Source organism: Macaca thibetana, chromosome 11 (genome assembly GCF_024542745.1).
Source record: "Macaca thibetana thibetana isolate TM-01 chromosome 11, ASM2454274v1, whole genome shotgun sequence".
Taxonomy (NCBI): Eukaryota; Metazoa; Chordata; class Mammalia; order Primates; family Cercopithecidae; genus Macaca; species Macaca thibetana.
In genome coordinates this window covers 127,447,132-127,466,076 of record NC_065588.1, presented here as the reverse complement: position 1 = coordinate 127,466,076, position 18,945 = coordinate 127,447,132, and the positions used below count along the sequence as shown (strand labels likewise).

Here is an 18,945-nt window from a genome sequence, read left to right as displayed (position 1 = left end):
GCCATGCCGTTCCTGCCTCAGGAAGGCGTGGTGTGCCCCCACGGTGCCCTTCCTTTCCCACCCGTAGCTAGATTTAGAAATGCCCAGAAAAGCCTGCAGTTGGTTTCGGGACACGGACTCCTCTGACTCAGAAACCACAACCTCAAATGCCTCCGAGAGGCAGGGCGTCAGCTCAGGAGGGCAGCAGGGGCCTGCAGACACAACCCCAGGTGGGACTGTGCTGCCAAAACGAGCATGCTCCCTCCCACAGTTCGAACCAAAGTCCTTCTCAGTGGAGATGCCACTCTCCCCCCCAGAAAAGAGCAGGAAGCATTTCACGGTCTCCTAAAAGCAGAAGAGCAATACGAACATGATGAGGGAGGACAGCTGCTTGTGGTACAGGGAGGCCATGTGGACCGGGGGGCTCTGGGGACCTCGCCCGAGCACAGGGGTGGCAGCCACTCGCCTCCAGCGTCGTTTCCAGCCAGAGGGGGAAGCCTAGCATGGCCAAATTTTCCTCTTCTTTTTTTATTTAAAAAAAAATCCAAAAGTTTAGATAAAATATCTGTGTTTTGGAATACTGACAACCAATTTTTAAAAATTTAAGCCTCTGCGGGCTAAATGAAGCCCATTCACTGGCCAGAGTCAGCCTTCAGACCACGGTTCACGACCATCTTATTGAAGTGCTATTTCCCTGTGACCACCAGGCCCCAGGAAGGGGTGTTCGGGGACTGGCATTCCCAGGGGCTCCTGTACTGGCACAGGGCTCCTGCACCCCCCAGGTCAGAGCCACCCCAAGGCAGGCGCCCATGCCTGGGATGCTTCCCATGCCCGAAGCCTGGGAAGTGGCCACCTGGGAGGAAGCGGCCACCTGCAGGAAAAAGAGCGCACTGCAGCAGGCCCCGGGGCTCCTCCCAACCTCCCACACACTCCTCGAGCACTGCCCTTCCTCACTGGGTGCAGCCTCGGCAGGACTTTCCATCAACATCGGGGGGCTCTCCCACCTTAGACAACGAGACCATCTCCCGGGCCTGCACACCCTGAGCGGGGAACACAAGTGCCAGGAACAGCTGCAGCTGAGTTTTCCCTAAGGCCGGGCCCAAATGCCTTCCACGGCACCAGTCCCCATGCCCAGCACCTTCATTGGGTGCGTGGCTTCAGCAAGAAGTGCTGGGGAGTCCACGCCTGAGCCCTCCTCTTGGTCCCTGGCTGAGCCAGCCCATACCTGCATCCACTCCTGGGTTAACCTCAGGTCCTCGCTCCCTCATACCCTGCCGGCCAGTCCTTAGAGAGGACAGAAAGTTGAACTCCCACCTACCTGCGGCAGTACAGACCCGTTGTGTCAGCATGACTGGGATCCACTGACTAAACCAGCACGCATGTGGCATTCCGGCCTCCAAGGAGAACACACCTTTTTCTCTAAGTTCCTCTCCCCTTGTGGGACAGACTCGATCCTCCACGCCCTCATTCAGACAGCAAACACGGGCACAGGCGCGTCTCAGCGCCCGGGCATCAGGAAGGAGCAGTGAGCACGAAACATCACCCCTGGGTAGCAGGCCTCAGAAACACCTCTTCGAGCTAAATGATTTTATTCATTTGATCATGTCATGCAATTCCACACAAATACACACCTGGGTCAGAGCCCACAGGCTGATGTTTACAGTCCTTTCTCTCCCCAGCTCCTGCCACTGCCTTACCTGGGTGGCCCCCTCCTGCCCCTGCCCACTAACAACCTTGAATGCGCTGTCCATGCCTTTCTGATAATCACATACCAAGATACAAATGTTGCATATTTAAATGCATACACAGAACACACCCACGCACAGGCACAGGGGATCCTGCCGTGGCTTTACAAAAATGGGATATGTATCACTCTAGTCTACCTCTTGTCCTTTTCAACAATGTTACCTTGGAAATCGCTGCAAGCGCACTGGCATGATGACAGTCCATTCTTTCACAGTTGCACCGCGTTTCCTGACTTCATCATTCCTCTTTTAGTGTAGAGATGAATAATATCCCTTAGCGTGGATGTATTAGAATTTATGCAATCACTAGTGTTATGTTTATTCATGCTTCTGTTCCTTCTACTATAAATAATGTAAATATTCTGATTTCATACTTTTTTATGTCATCTTACTTGCTGATTCTTTTAATTCTCTGACATAGATTCTCGTGGGTGTACTGAGAAGTTACTGGGTCTGTTCTGGATGAATTCTCTGTTCCAATGGCCTACGTTTCTAGGATAATTTTATCCAATTAAAAGAAAAACTTGCCTTCTCTGGGTTCTTACTGGATCTGGGGTTGCTAATTTCAAAGGTGCAGAAAGCATGCCTGGGGAGTAGAGCGGCTGGGGTGGTGAGGGCTGGGTCTGGATGCAGATCTACTGGACAACCCGGGTGTTCGTTCCCCTGCTTGAACTGCACTCAGTAGGAGAAGTTAGAAGCACCCAGAGATGACGCCATGTTTTTGTGACTCACATGTAAAGCAAAGCTACCCATTCTTGCCCACGGCTGGAGGAGGAATAAATTGGTACATGGTTCCCAGAGTGCAATGCAGCAATGTTTTTCAAAACCAAAATGCCGGTGCCCTTTGCCCACAGATTCGCCTGCCAGCAATTTATTCTAAAGAAGCGTGTGTAGGGTCATGCACTCCGGAACCACCGGAAGTCGCCAGATGCTGGAAGCCATCACAGTGTCCGTCAGCAGATGCCTTGACATGGCCCCTCAGGTCTGGGTCCTAATCACCAAGTTGACAGCAGTATGCAAAGATAGAGTGTCGTTTTGGGGTCTCCCTCCCCTGGACAGCAGCCCTGAAGCCCGCCCCACCTCGGCCCAGTTCACTCAGGTGAACCCTGTCGTCTGATGGGCTTTCCACAAAAAGGGCACTGCCCACTTAGGAGGAAGGGGCTTCCTGAAACCACCACCAAGAAGGAGGCTGGGTATGGAGAAAAGCCAAGGGAAAACCTCGGAGAGAGAAGGGACACGATGCGGATGTGAGTTCCCGAGCAGAGAGCCTGCACCAGGAACCCAAATAAGGTCACTGGTGCTATTTTTATTAATTCTCTGAGCGTGCTGCAAATTTGGTTTCTACTTATGATATCAGTCTTAACTTTTTTTAATGTTGAAGAGAATGTTCATTTTTAGCATGGATAATTTTAAACCATTTTTAAATCAACCTTTTCTGGCAATGAATAGATGTGATTTGCTCCCATGAAGACACCCACAGACTGTCAAAATCCAGTGTCACCGAGAGGCAGCGGTGATGGATGGAGACCCATAAGTCGTCTGTTCCAGGTTTTTTGCTCGCTGGACCAGGCCCTTCCCTTCCTTCCTCTACCACAAAAACACAACACATACACACACAGTTTTCAGCTGAAAGTGTACCTCCCTCTCTCCAGCCATACCGAGAAGGAAGCTGCACTGGGCTTTAGTTCTCAGCCTACAGAGGGACCAGAAGAGGAGGCTCTGCTCCCAGGTAGCTGGTGCTCCAGAGCCCGGGCACAGCCCTAACATTCGGGATTTGGCTCAAGGCCAGGCTCTGCCCCCTGATGTGACCTCAGGGAATCCCCTATGACTCACCTGTGATGGCCACAATGATAGCACCTCACTCATGTGGTGAGGACCGAAGGAGAGGGCAGGCCTGAGTGCAAGCCCCCACCAGGCAGGGAGCACCCAGATACAGGGAGCATCTACAGGCAGGGAGCCTCTGAAATGGTGCCTGTTACTGTCTTTCCCTTACTCCCAGGTGGTCAGCTGTGTGACAGCCACAATCACCAGCCTGCACTCAATAAATGGCTCCCAGCAGCCACTCTGTCCCAGTGGCCCGGCGCCCACTCTGCAGAGTTATGCATGAAGGAAGGTGTTCCCTGAAGGCAATGCCTGTGTCCAGAATCCCTGCCCCCTGGCCCTTGGTTTGGGTTCCTTTTTAAGCCACAGTCTGTTTCTTCTGTCTCTGAATCTTCCAGGTTCCCACTTCACTCACTTCCAGGCTGAGGACCTGTCTCTACTTCAGCTCCTGGAACAAAGGAAGTTTTTCACATGCCAATGAGCACATATTTAGGGCCAGACTATCCGTGCTCAGATTTGGTAACAATTGCTGCAGCCAGCTCCCGGGACACGAACAGCAATCTGAGCTGATGTTTGCAGACTGCGTGCCTGTGCCTGGGTCTGTCCAGAGGGTGGTCTGGGACCAGTGGGGCCTCACTCCACCCGGGCCTTGTCGGAAACAAGGATGCCAGGCCCCACCCCAGACCCGCTAAATGTGGGGTCTGCATCTTCACAAGACCCTGGGCGGCTGGTCCAGCACACAGATGACCTCTCACATATGGCTCAGAAGTAATAACTGATGACACCTCTAACAGTCAGAAGATTTCATGGGAGAAACAGATCGCCAGCGTTTTCAGTCATCTGCAGTGCCACTCCTGCCCTCCACCCCCGCCACATCAGCAAGGTGCCGGTTCTTGGGTCTCTGCAGCAGCCTCCACCATCTCCCCTGCTCCCTGCCTCCTGCCCCTCACGACCCCTGGGCCTGGAGCCCCTGCCTCAGCCCTGGCGTCTCCCCGAGGACCACCCCAGCTGCTCCCTCCTTGCCCTCTGCCTGCGCCCTGTCCTCTACCTGGGCCAGGAGGCTCCATCCTTTCCACTCTGAGATGTAGAATCCACTGCCACCTTCTCAGGCAGGCCCTCCTGGGCCTCCGTCTGTAAAACAGCACCGGCATCAGCAGCACCGTGTTTTAGTGCCTAATTATCCCCCAAGTCATCCTACATGATCTCCCGCGTGGCCCGTACGGGGCAGGACATGGTGTGCACTGACTCGCGGTGTCTCTGTGAGCACCACAGCATCCTCACTGCCAGGTCCCCATGGCCCGGGTGCTACCTCAACAGCCCAGGCTCTACCGGTAATTTAATAATGCACCGTTGAACAATGGGGGACGCCAGCAAGTGCCCCCTTGCTCTGGGGCTCAGTTTCTCCACTGGTGAGACGAGCAGCCTTGGCCACAGCACCGTGCAGACCGCCCGTCTCCAGGAATGGACAGGTGCTCTCTGTGGGGGCAGCTCTGCGCCTTTTCCCCTCTCCCTACGACACCAGGAGGGAAGCCCGAAGGGAGCCCTGTGGGCCGGGCCCTGGCAGGACGGGGGAGGGGAGAGGAGAAACGGAGCTCATGGGAGGAGAGAGATGGCGTCACGGCCGTCCACAGAGGATGCTGCTCCTCAGACTGAGGCCTGGTCCATGCAAGAAATTTAAGCCCAGGAACTGTTTCTACATTCACCTCTCTCTAGTGTAGTTTCATTCATTCTGTTTAATTTTCTTTAAATTGCCACCAATGATCCAGGTCATGGCTCTCCCCAGCTGCGAACAGCCCACCTCCACGTGGAGGCCCTGGGGTCTGCAAGCCAGGAGAAGAGGGGCCGCTGGGAAGGCATGGGGGGCGTGGGGACTGGGAAGGGGCAGTCGCTGGCTGGGCAGCTGCTCTCGGGGTACCACTCCTTAAGGAGCACCCCTCGGGATTGTCTGGCGGGTCACACCTGCCTGCACAACATTTACCACTGAAGGGTGAGGGCAACGGGTGGGCTTGGGTCCCACCACCCTCACGACAGAGCCACCCCTTTGGAACCTCTAAAACCCCACGGCCCTGAGCCAGAAAGCCCTGGCATGGAAGGGCCTGGCAGTTCCACTTGCTACATGGCCGGCCCTTCTTGGGGGACCCTGACGGCACGGAAGCTACTGAGGAGACTGCCGGTCCCCTGTCACCTGACGCTTCATCTCGTGCAGCGCCAAGGGCTCCTGGGTCCAGGCTCCAAAACACGTAGGTCTAGGATGCTGGGTGTGCATCTGTGCATGAGGGGCCCAAGGGTGTGTGGTGCCCCGTCCTATCCACTTCAGATATGTCTCAGAGCCTGGGTAACAAAGTGAGGCCCCTCCTCTACAGAAAATTAATACACGCACACAAAAAAGCCAGTGCAGTGATCACACCTGTAATCCCAGCGCTTTGTGGGCTAAGGTGGGAGCACTGCTTGAAGCCAGGAGTTCAAGACCAGCCTGAGGAACATGGTGAGAGCCCAGCTCTACAAAAAAATTAAAACTTAGCCAGGCGTTGTGGCATGTGCCTATAGTCCCAGCTACCTGGGTGTCTGAGGTGGGAGGATAGCCTGAGCCCAGGAGTTCTAGGCTGTAGTGAGCCATGATCAGACCACTGCACTCCAGCCTGGGCAACAGGGCGAGACCCTGTCTCTAAAAATTAATTTATTTAATTTAATAAAAATAAAATATGGCTTGGACATCTCTCTGGAGTCTCCAAAAGTGATTCACGGTGTGACATCAAGCCCGTCGTGCATTTTGTGAAAAGAAAGGGCCTTCTCTTTGGAAACAGGAATAGCTGTTTCCCTCCAGTGTCTTCTGCAGAGCAGGGCTCATACGCGCTCATGTGAGCAGCAGCCCGTGGGCCGGTGAGGCTGGGATCACACCGGCCGCAGGTGTCACGTGCGTCTTTCGCCCTCAGGCATGTGAGCAGCAGCCCGTGGGCCGGTGAGGCTGGGATCACACCGGCCGCAGGTGTCACGTGCGTCTTTCGCCCTCAGGCATGTGAGCAGCAGCCCGTGGGCCGGTGAGGCTGGGATCACGTCGGCCGCAAGTGTCACGTGCATCTTTCGCCCTGAGGCATGTGAGCAGCAGCCCGTGGGCCGGTGAGGCTGGGATCATGTCGGCCGCAAGTGTCACGTGCGTCTTTCGCCCTGAGGCATGTGAGCAGCAGCCCGTGGGCCGGTGAGGCTGGGATCATGTCGGCCGCAAGTGTCACGTGCGTCTTTCGCCCTGTGAGGGGCTGTGGCTCAGGGGCGTCTGCCATTTCGTTTCCACGGAATTTAAAGATGAGGTTATCTCCATCTGCCCCGGCAGCATTACAAGTCACTTCCAAGCACCAGGGCCCTGTTCCCATTGACCTAAGAGTGACTGCGGTCCACCCGGCCTCGGCACACAGAATCCTGTGGCTCAGGTTTGCTGGTGGTTTCTGTTGGGGAGTGAGGGTGCCTGGGCTGAGCACTGGACCTGTGACTGTCACAGTGAGCTCGTGACCTTCCCACAGCAACCACCTGGGGGGCCGCATTCCTAGGCCCTCTTTCTGGAGAAGGAAAAGTCTCCCAGGACGGGAGAAGGCGGAACCCGGATTCTGCCTCTGTCATACCTTGAAGAGTTCTGTCTCCTGGTCAACAGGACGGTGGGAGCCCAACCCATCCAACCCCCCAGAAACCAACATGAAACCACGCAGGACACGCGGGGCAGCATCGCCCCCTGGTCCAGTGCAGACGCTGCAGACGCTGGTGGATTCAGGTAGATTCCGCCTGTCCACGGCCTTGATAAACGTGACCACAGAGGCAGGCGGTGACCCAGGCAGGGATGGCTGTTAACGCCCTGGAGACAAAGTGCCTGCTGGGAAACACCTGAGCGTGGCGCCCCCTCCCAGGGAGCTGCTGAGATCAGAGACGTCCTGACTCTTCCCGAAGCCACCCCAAGAGCCCGAGACTGGGAATGAGCCCCCGGAAGTGACTGGCCACGATGAGCACATGAGGCTCCAAAAGACCAGGGCCCCACATGGAAGACGAGTCTCGTGACACATCTGTCCGGGAGACGCTGGAGGCGTCACTGCTTCCCTGCCTGACTTACCCTCCAGCCTGGCCCTCTCTCAGCCCCCAAAATGCCCAACGCCAGCAACAGATTACAGCCCAGCATCCAACGTATCACCGGTTCCCAACACATCTGCCAAACCCAGCCTGGCTCGGAGCAGCCACATCTACGCTGTCCACACCAGCCCTTCCGCGAGCCCAGTCCACGGAGGAGAGTGTGGGTGTGCAGTGTCAGCAGCAACACCTCCTTCCACTCCTGGTTTCCACCTACACGAGAGTCTGCTTGCCCCGCCCCAAACCCAGGGTGGCTCAGACCAAGCTGCTCCCCAGTGGCTCTCCAAAGGCTTCCTGCGCATTTAGAATGAAATTCACGCTCCTCCCTGAGGCCTGGATGCTGGAGCCGAGCCTGCTCCTCCCAGCCTCCTGCCTCCCCAGGGCCTCGGAGCTCAGGGTACCCCATCTACGGCCACACCACGCCCCTTCCTGCCCCCTGTCCTGTGCACTTGCTATTTCCTGGCCTAGAACATTCTCCCCCCAGGCCTCCAAGACATCAGCTTCCTCTGGTCATTCAGATGCCACATCCCGGAGACACCTCACCGCTCCGTGAAGACAGCCCCATTCCCTGCTGTCACCTTCTACTGGGCTGTTCTCTTCCACTCTCTTCCTACACTGATTCAAAGTGACTAATTTATCTGCTAGTTTGTTTATTATCTGTCTTTCCCACTAGAACCAAACTCCTCAAGAGCAGGACTGTGTTGTTGTTCTTGTTTACAGCAGAGCCCCCAGCACCCAGCTCACAGCAGGCGCCCAGTGAGAATCTCCCAGAGGGACGGATGGAGGGATGAGGAGTCCCTCCTTGGATCCCCCCAGGTGCAGTCTGGGCGTTGCTGTGGGAAGCACACCACACTGGACTCGGCTTACACAACCATGGGCTCCTCGGATGTTTGCTGGCACCCAATACATGCAGGGCCCTGGACTACAGAAGCCAAGAGAATGGATTCCGTTTGTAAACACAGGCCCCATGGAGTAATGTGCCCAGGGCCCATGGGCACTGGCGGGCAAAGCATGCGTCCCGCCCCCACCTGCAGCCCCATGGCACATCCTCCAGGTCCCGGGACCCCTGAGGCCTGGCTCTTACCTCCAGCGGGACCACCTGCATGAGGATGGCAAAGTTGGTGAGGTGAGTGCAGCGGCAGATGGAGTAGGTGAGGTTTCCTCCCGTGAGCGCACAGCCTTGGTCCGACCAGATCCCTTCTCCGGAGCTGAGGACACAGGAGAAAGGATCAGAGGAGGTAGCACCGCACCTTGGCAGGCCGGGGACTGAAAGCAGCACCCCCTACACCACACGGCCCTATGAACTCACGGCGGTGCCCACGCCTGCCACTCCAGGAATACACACCCAGACCATGGGGTGGGAGCTGGGAGGAGAGATTCTGGCCATTAGTCTGCTGCTGGTCAGGCCACAGGAAACAAGGCCCTCCCTCTGGGATGGGGAACGGAGAGCTGCTTCGGCACAATCACCCTGAAAAGCACCTGGACAAGGCCCAGCACAAAATGAAACGCACACAGCGCACGCAGCGGCATGCGCCAGGGACCACATTCAAGACTGGTCACTGAATCATGAGTGACAGTAACTTAAACGCCCGTCGGGGAAAACAGGTAAGTGCGGTGTGGGAGAGAGAAATATGATAAAATACCTCGCATCAGTTAAAAAGAACATCCTTGACCAATATGTATCGATAAGGATAAAACACCAGAACACAATGTACAGTGACTAACCACGACGCGAGGCCCGTGGGGCCAGCAGCACCACACACTTCCCATGGACACAGCTATGACCGACAGACTGCAGAGAAAACGCTCGCACAGAAACCGCCCACGGTGTCACCATCAGAGACAGGGTGGCGAGATCAGGATGAGACGGAAAGGTCTAAGGAGACCCTTGCTTTTTCTATAATGTTTTACTTTTTAAGTGAATAATGTGTGGATATATTACTTGCATGACTTTGTAAAGTGTAAACCTAGACCAAAACGACGGGAAGCAAACGTGCTCTCGGTTAACTGTGGTTAATCCTGTTGCTGTGAATATTGGTGACTATCATTTTCTTCTCTTTATTTCTCTATATTTTCTTTTTTGTTGGTTTGTTTGCCTTGAGACAGGGTCTCACTCTGTTTCCCAGGCTGGAGTGCAGCGGTGCAATCATAGCTCACTGCAGTCTTGACCTCCTGCTCTCACGCGATCCTCCCACCTCAGCCTCCCAGGTAGCTGGGACTGCAGGTGCATGCCACCGTGCCAGTTAACATTGTTCTTTGTATTTTTGTAGAGATACAGTCTTGCTATGTTGCTCTGGCTGGTCTCGGACTCCTGGGTTAAAACCACCTTCCTGCCTCAGCCTCCCAAAGTACTAGGATTACAGTCGTGAGCCACTGTACTCTGTCTTCTATATTTTCAAATTCCAAAAGAAAAAAAAAGATTTAAATGGTTCTTCCCTGAAGTTAGAACCTCAAGTTATCAGTAAAGACAAATCCTCGCTTCAGCCAAAGGCAATGGCACTTGGGGGAAGGCATTTATAAAGGTGAATAAATTAAAAGGCTCTAGTTTGTATTTGCTTTGTATTCACTTTCAACTGTGGTGCCAGCATGGATGTGGCAGATGAGAACTGTGGCTGTCCGGTGGCGTGACTGATGAAGACCCCAGCTCACACCTCTCCAGCCAATGTCTCCGGATCGAGCGCACACCGGCAGCCTTGGGCAATGGGCACCCTGCATTAGCCCTGGGTGATGTGGAGCCCAAGGGAGGGCTGGGATGGTCATTCAGACATGACCCAGGGGTGGCTCTGAGTTTGAGGATGGAGACTCAGACAGCAGCTCAGTGGTGATTTTCATGATTAATGATCTGCTCTCCTAAGGGAGGAAGAAGGCATTTAGCAGAGAGCAGAGGACAAAGCGAGAGCCACTCAGATGTACCAACCGAGAGGAGCAAAACCCCATTAATAACTTCAGAATTGATGGGACTTAAAGATGGGGTCATGTCCTCCTCCTCTACCTCCCCACCCCTTTTGATCTAATTTTCCCAGGACCTTGGAGGGAGTCAGCAAACACCAGCTGTTGTGTTATATATTGCACCTTTGTCTGTCAATTGGCTGCATGAGGACCGTACTTCAATTTGAAGGGGGCCTGAACATTAACAGGCACTGGATTAGGTGAACATGGCCATGGGTATGAGTTGCCCCTTCTGCTTACACAAAGGGTAAGCTAAACAACACAAAAGTCACATTGTTCAGATGGAGCTGCAAAGGTGTGACGATGACCTAGTTAGCCAGAGTAGTAGAGCCTTAAGTGGCATCAAGGAAGATCTACTTCCAAGGGAGTCAGCGAAAACAAAGGGGCAGGCTTGCAGCTTGTGCATAAATAAATCTGCTATGGAAGCCAGATGAAGCAGTATCAAATAACACTAAAGATATATACGGCCCTGGGACCCAGGAAGTCTGCATCTAAACAGAAAAATGTTCAGTCATGCATAAATAAAATGTAACATACATAAATGCGGTAAAAGACATGTATGTCCATACAGGCAAAACACAGAAACAAAAGGTGGAGGAATGATGGAAGAAACACTGAATTAAGCAGCACCATATATTTCCTATGATTATAAATATAAATTATACATAAATAATTGAAAAAACACCCAAAAAACCCTCCCACAGTAGTTACTACTGGGGAAAGGAGTGGAGATCAGGATAAGAGGTAAAGACCAAAGGGAATACTTGCTTTTCTATAATGTTTTACTTTTGAACAAAGTAATATATTGATATATTACTTGTATAATTTCTTAAAGAATCAGTCTAGGAAAAAAAGCGGCCCAGATTTCTAGGCCCAGTGAAAATCTTTCAAGTCGAAAAGAGAATACTTTCTCAAATGGTAACTGAATCTATTGCCAGTGGACAAGAACTAAAAGAAGAGTTAAAGGAATATGATACTACACAAAAATCTACACAAAGAAATAGAATAGCTCGAAGTGGAATAAGTGAAGGTAAATAGGCAGTTATTATTGTCTTAATTGCTATAATTGCTCTAGAAGATAACTCAATGTCCAGGGGACAAAAATACTAGCAATGCATTTTGTTTATGGTGTCTGTAAAGGTGAAATGTACTACAACAACAGCACCCAGAATGGGCAGGAGGAAGTGTGAACCTATTATTATAATGTCTTAGAATACATTTGGAATGATACCATAGCATTTGAAGGCAGGCATGAGTGAATTAGACATATACACACTGTAAGCTTAGGTAACCACTACCAAAAAAGTTAAAAGGATATATAAATTAGAAATCATTTATAGTAGAGATAAAATAGCATCATAAAAGATATTCAACAACCCAAATGAAGTCAGAAAAAGATAACATTTTTAAAAGATAGAAAAGTTAGAAGACATCTAGCAAAATGGCAGATTTTAATCCAACCACACCAATGATTACATGAAATGTAAATTGTCTAAACATGTCAATTAAAAACAGAAATTTGAGGACTGGATTAAAGAAAAGACGAGACCCAGCTATATGGAGTCTAAAAGAAACCCACTTTAAATATAAATATATAAATAAAAGTTAAATTATGGGAAAAGATATAGCACTCAAACACTAATCAACAAAGCTAGAGTAGTTTTACTCAAATTAGACTAAGTCAACTTCAAAGTAACACATATTTCCCAGGGTAAAGAGGGACATTACGTAACGATAAAAGGGCTAATTTTCCAAGAAGACATAACAATTCTAAACATACATGTACCTAATAACAGAACTTCAAAATTCATTAAAGAAAAATTCATAAAACTAGAAGGAGACAGATAAATCTACCACTAAAATTGGAGAATTCACACTCTTCTCTCTTTAATTGACAGAACAAGTTGACAGAAAAGTAGTAAGAATATAGAAGACATAATCATAACCATCAATCAGCTGGGTGTAATTGACATTTATAGAACACTCTACCAAGAATACACTTTTTTTCAAGTGCACATGGGACGTTCATCAAAGACTGAACATATACGGGGTCTCATAAAAACTTTTAACAAATTTAAAAGAACTAACATTATAGAAAGAATATTTTCTGATCATAAAAAAACTGTTTACAAATCAACAGCAGAAAGTTCTCTGGAAAATTCCCAACTATTTGGAACTAAACTACACACTTCAAAATAACACACAGGTTGAAGAGGAAGTCACAAGGAAAATTAGAAAATATTTTAAATTTAACCAAAATAAAAACAACATATCAAAATGTGTGGGATGCAGCTAACTCAATGCTTACAGAAAAAATACAGCATTAAATGTTTATATTAGAAAATAATAAAACTTCATAGCAATAACCTAAACCTACACTTCAAGAACTTTTAAAATGAAGAGCAAATTAAACTCAATGAAAGCTGAAGGAAGTAAATTAAAGACAAAGAGGATAAGTCAATGAAATTGACAACAGCAACACAAGAGAGAAAAATCAATGAAGCCAAAAGTTGTATCTTTGGAAAAAATCAATAAAATTAATAAACCTATAGTAAGAGTGACTCAGAAAAAAGAAGACACAGATTATAGACATAAAAAGTGAAATGGGAACATCACCACAGACCCTTCAAGCAAGAAAAAGGCTAATAAGGGAATACCACAAAAACTCTGTGCCTATACATTAAACAACTTTGATGAAATTGATGAATATTTCAAAAAAACATAAATAGCTAAAACTTATTTAAAAAGAAGTAGACGACCTACATAGTTCTGCATCCATAAAAGAAACTGAATGTGTAGTTGAAAACCTGCCAACATTGAAAACGAAGGCTCAGATGACTTCATGGTGAACTCTACTAAAATGGAAGAAATGATATCAATTCTATACAAACTATTCCAAAGTGCATTCCAAAATGTAACTTTTATGAAGGTATCATTACCTCGATATAAAAACAAAGACATTACAAAAAAAAAAGAAAACTGCAGATCAATATCTGAAAATGCACGTAGACACAAAAATTCTCAACTACTGTAGCCAATTCGATTTAGCAGTATACAAAAAGATAATACATCATGGCCAAGTGTGGTTTACCCCAGGAAAGCAAAGCTGGTAAAACCTGCAGCTTTAATCATAATGATCCCACTCTGAAAACAACCCAGATGTTCCTCTACTTGGGAGAAGATAAATAAACTGTGGTACATCCACGTAATGGAATATCCTTCAGCAGTGAAATGTGAAAATGAGGTGTTGATACATGCAACAATACATATGTGGTTGATGCTCAACACATTACGCAACATTAAAGAGACTGGACTCCAAAAGGCTGCCTATGCCGTGATATCATTTATGCACACTCTGGCAGAAGCAAAACTGTATAGGAACAGAAGACAGATCAGTGCTTGCAGGACCTGGATGTGAGAGGAAGGGATGACTGCAAACACACACGGGGGCATCTCCGAGGGTGATGCATTGTTCTCATCCTGATTACAGTGGTTGCACAACTGTGTTCATTTGTCAAAACTCACAGAACTGTACAATCATCTACAAGTGTGAATTTTTCTGAATATCATATAAGTAATAATTGCACAATGGACAGGAAGGTTACAGATACTATGTTCATGATGGTGGCTGCCTCTGGGAATTGAGGAAAAAGAACAGAAGGAGGTGGAGGGTTTGTTAACATCATCTGCAATGTTTTAGTTGTTTCATTCTTAAAAATACAAAAATATAAACATGCTAGTAACTATAAATTTGGGGCAATGGGTACCTGCATTTGTTATATTATTCTCCTTACTTTTCTCTGTTCTTAAAATTCCTTCAAAAATAAAAACCAACATGCCAATTTAGTTCTTACCAAACCCCATCCCATTTTCTAGTCATAATTTTTTTCTCCAAACAGTGCTCCAAAATTGGGATAACTATTTATAGGAGCACGTGCTTCCAAATTTTCACAATTTGCAAACAAAGGAAAAAGAGCTGCAACCTGCTGAGCCTGACCAGGGCAAAATCACTGAAATTACAGAAAAAAATACAGCATTAAATGTTTATATTAGAAAATAATAAAACTTCATAGCAATAACCTAAACCTACACTTTAAGAACTTTTAAAATGAAGAGCAAATTAAAAATGAAAGCTGAAGGAAGTAAATTAAATCCATCCACACTGCAGAGGCATGACGCCAACAGTCATGATGCCGACGGCCATAGCCAGAGCGAGGCATCCCAGGGGACAAAAATGTAAGCAGTGTTTGCTGGAGGTGACAGGATTTGGGCTGTATTTTCCTCACTGTTCACAGAACAGAGATAAAAGGGGATTATGCCGACCCACTGCTGCACCCCCAGCTCAGCGTCCTGTAATCTCCTGGCCCTCTGGGTGCAGGGAGCAGAGAAGCTTTCTCTGACGGGGCCATACCAGCAGCGGTGGCACAGCCTGTGTGGATCCTGCCCTGAAGCAGCAGGAGGAGGGGGCTGGGGAAGTGAGTCCAGGCACAGGAAGATGCCCAGGTGTCGGGGAGGCTGACAACATGTAGGGTGATGGGCCACTAGGCAGGGTGTGAACTGGATGTCCCAGATGTGTTCCAGCCACCTGTGCAGTGTTTAAAACATTGGGAAAGTTCATATAATAATCCAGCAACAGGCCAGGCACGCTGGCTCACGCCTGTAATCCCAGGACTTTGGGAGGCCGAGGCGGGCGGATCATGAGGTCAGGAGATCCAGACCATCCTGGCTAACACGGTGAAACCCCATCTCTACTAAAAATACAAAAAAAATTAGCTGGGCGTGGTGGCGGGCGTCTGTAGTCCCAGCTACAGAGGCTGAGGCAGGAGAATGGCATGAACCTGAGAGGCAGAGCTTGCAGTGAGCCGAGATAGCGCCACTGCACTCCAGCCTGGGCAACAGAGCAAGACTCCGTCTCCAAAAGAGAAAAAAAAAAAAAAAATTCCAGCCACAGCCAGTCACAGTGGCTCACACCTGTAGTCCCCGCACTTTGAGAGGCTGAGGCCCAAAGGAGTGCTTGAGTCCAGGAGTTTGAGACTACAGTGAGCTAAGATCACACCACTGCACTCCAGCCTGGGTGACAGAGTAAGACCGTGTCTCAAAAAATCAAAAACGAAAACAAACTCCAGCCATGAAAACTCATGACCTGACAACACCGGACCTGCGACCTGTATCCCACATGGAACAAGCCCCGGGGACCACCGCTGAGCAGCAGCTGAGGATCCGGAAGGCCCGACCCTCCCTGCACTCCCTGGCCCTGCGGGGAGCTGAGTTTTCAACACCGCTCTGACTGTGGAGCCACTCACGGTGGGCTCACGTCTGGAGGAGAATTGTGATCAGAGCGATGGTGGGAGACCCCCCGGGCATCGGGCAGGTGAGCTGTGGAGGCGAGCTGGGGGCGGGGGCGGCTGGGAGGGCAGGAAGAGACTGCATGAGACAGGTGTGACGGGTGGACATGGGAGACGCCGGGGAGGACATCCCCAGTCGGGGCCCAAGTGGCAGAGACTGAAGCCTCAGAGTCTTAGGCACGCCTGATGGTCAGCATGCTCCAGTGGAGCCGGCAAGGTTTCAAACAGGAAAATGCCAACGTGGCCAGTCAGAAGCCACTCCCCCAACCCCCTTCCTCAGCCGCTCCAAGACCCCTGAGGGGGACAGCCAGGGCCGTAGGGCCTGCCCCAACGGACGGCATCCTCCAGCTCCCCCAAGCATCTGCTGCACTGGCTTGAAAGTCACCCTGGGCATTCAGAGGCTTTGTCCAGATACATCATGTAACAGCAGGCCCCCCTCACATGGTCTGGAGCGGAGGCCTCAACCCAGCACTGCTGCCAGGCCCCACCCATGTCTGCAGCATTTCCAGCATTTTTGTGTGACGCAACCATGTCAGCTGCGGAAATGGGTGACCCAGATCCTCCCCTGGGCTGGCATGGGGCGGGCCTGGGCTTGGACACCTCGTGCCCACCTACTCTCCCCTGTGCAGAGGGTACCTGAAGTCCAGGAAGGCACAGTACACGAAGACTCGGTTGCTGCTGTTGGTGGCCTCACTGTGCTGCTTACGTGTCTGAAATGAAAGAAAACAAACACGATGCATGACGCTGCTGAAGAGGCCCCTGGTTCTCAGCACTGACATGACAGCGAGACTCTCACGGCTGGGCGACCTCGGGCAGGGACAGGCACAGCCACCGATGTCCATCTCCATCCATTGTGGGTGTGGTCCCACGTCACCCGGCCCAGGTCATGCTGCCCTCTACTCTGCTCCCTCCAACCCACCTGTGTGCCCTGGCAGGTGCCGGGTCCTCACTCTGGGACACTCCTCCCCATAGGACATGCCTCCCCATAGGATGCTCCCCGCCAGGCAGCCACAGGCTCCCTCCCCACTCCGCGCCAGGCAGCCACAGGCTCCCTCCCCACTCCGCACCAGGCAGCCACAGGCTCCCTCCCCTCTCCGCGCCAGGCAGCCACAGGCTCCCTCCCCACTCCCCGCCAGGCAGCCACAGGCTCCCTCCCCACTCCCCGCCAGGCAGCCACAGGCTCCCTCCCCACTCCCCGCCAGGCAGCCACAGGCTCCCTCCCCACTCCGCGCCAGGCAGCCACAGGCTCCCTCCCCACTCCGCACCAGGCAGCCACAGGCTCCCTCCCCACTCCCCGCCAGGCAGCCACAGGCTCCCTCCCCACTCCGCGCCAGGCCTCTGTATGAAGGAGCTCCTCAGAGAGATCTTCCCTTCCCTACCTGTTCTGAACAGCACCAGCCCCCTGCCTGCTCTAGCTCCATTCCACTCACTGATGTTTTCATTGTCCTGATCACCATGTGGCATGTTACATATCCTCTGTCCACTGTGTGTGTGTTTGCTACCTTCCCCTCTACAATGTCAGCTACAGAAAGGACAGAGCTTCTGTCTCATTCACGGCTGCAACCCCAGGACCTAGAGGGCATCTGGCATACAGCAGGTGCTTACTAAATATCTGTTCAATGAATGAACAAAAGAATCAGTGAACAGGTCCATGAGAGCACCTTGTTCTGGAGACGGGCGTTCTCTCCTGGGCTGCTCCTGGGTGCCAGCTCAGAGGACTCTGCAGCTATGGCTCTACCCTAAATGAAAGGCACAGACTCCTTCAGGAGCCATAGTTGGAGGCACAGGAGACCAGCAACTCCACCAGGACCCAGCGCTGCTCAGAGGCGGCATGGCTCTGGGATAAATGGTGTCTGATGGATTCCCAGTCAGTCAAGTCAAGCATCTCTTATTTGTCCGATGCCTGCTCTGTTCTGTGACCCATTCCTGAGTCATCGTTGCTCCAATGAGAACCTTCCCCCATTTCAGGGTGACCAGCTCTCAGGAAGGCACTGACTTGTGCAGGACAGAGCAGGAGGGCAGCCCCCTTCAGGAGCGCCATCCTGGCCTCTACCAAAAGCCCCTCCTTTCCCAGGAAGCAGCAGCTCTGGTGCCCCTGACAGGCACCTCGGACCCCACTGCAGAATCAAAGCGCTCACAGGGCTCTCATTGCAGCATCTGTCTGACAGCTCCTCTAGCCTCAACCCAAGTATCCTAGCGCTGTCTACTACTAATGTTTTGGCAAAATGGAATGTTTACTCTTTTTGCTTTGTCCCCTACCTCTGCCGCCCTATATCTTAGGGTTAATTTTAATCCATCACAGGGTCTCTTAAAACTGCCTGGAAAAGACATCTTCTCCTCTGTCCTCCCAAAGCCACAGCCCGCTGTGGACTCTTGCACAGACAACAGAGGGCCCTGTGTCCTGCAGCCACCTGGACCACAGAGGGGCATCAGCAGGGAAACTGCAGCACCAACCCCACATAATAGAAAAGACAAACAAAAACCCGGTGGCCATAGCCTGGTTCTCAGAGGGGTGTAATGACGCTTCCTTGGCCCCAGGCTACACCAGAGTCAAAGCCTCCAGCAGATAGCATTATATGTAATTTTTTAACAAGGAGGCGTATTTGTGTGTTACTTGAGTAATTTAAAGGAAATTTAAAAAATAAGTTGGTGACCTGGGGAAGAAAGCAACCAGACCCATACACATCAACTCGAGGCAAGGACTCCTTAGGAGGGAGGCCACGTGCCTCTTCCCATCACCTCCTCACCCAGCGCCAGCTCCCCGCTCTGCCCTGGGTGTGGAAGCACAGCCCCTGAGGGAGCAGAGGCCGCAGTGGCCTCTGGAAGTCCTGACACTCTGACTTCAAATCTAAATCACTCTTCAAAGGAAATGTAGAAAACAGCCACCACCGCAAGAAGCCAAGCCTGTGTGTGGTCGGAGGGTGGGAAGGCAGCTAGCTTTCTCTTGGATCTGCAGCCAAGATCACACCCTGAAATGGGGAAACTCCCTCCATCGTCAG

General features: G+C 51.0%; 1 protein-coding gene across 2 annotated transcripts in view; it reads right to left on the bottom strand.

The window, feature by feature from the left end:
• Positions 1-18,945, bottom strand: part of ADGRD1 (adhesion G protein-coupled receptor D1) — a 189,233-nt gene that overhangs the window by 49,594 nt on the left and 120,694 nt on the right. For both annotated transcript variants that reach the window (XM_050747690.1, XM_050747689.1), the window contains 2 exons: positions 16,583-16,656; positions 8,737-8,860 (listed from right to left, as the gene is read on the bottom strand). In XM_050747690.1, the coding sequence (XP_050603647.1) occupies positions 8,737-8,860; positions 16,583-16,656 (198 nt within the window). The remainder of the gene's footprint in view (positions 1-8,736; positions 8,861-16,582; positions 16,657-18,945) is intronic.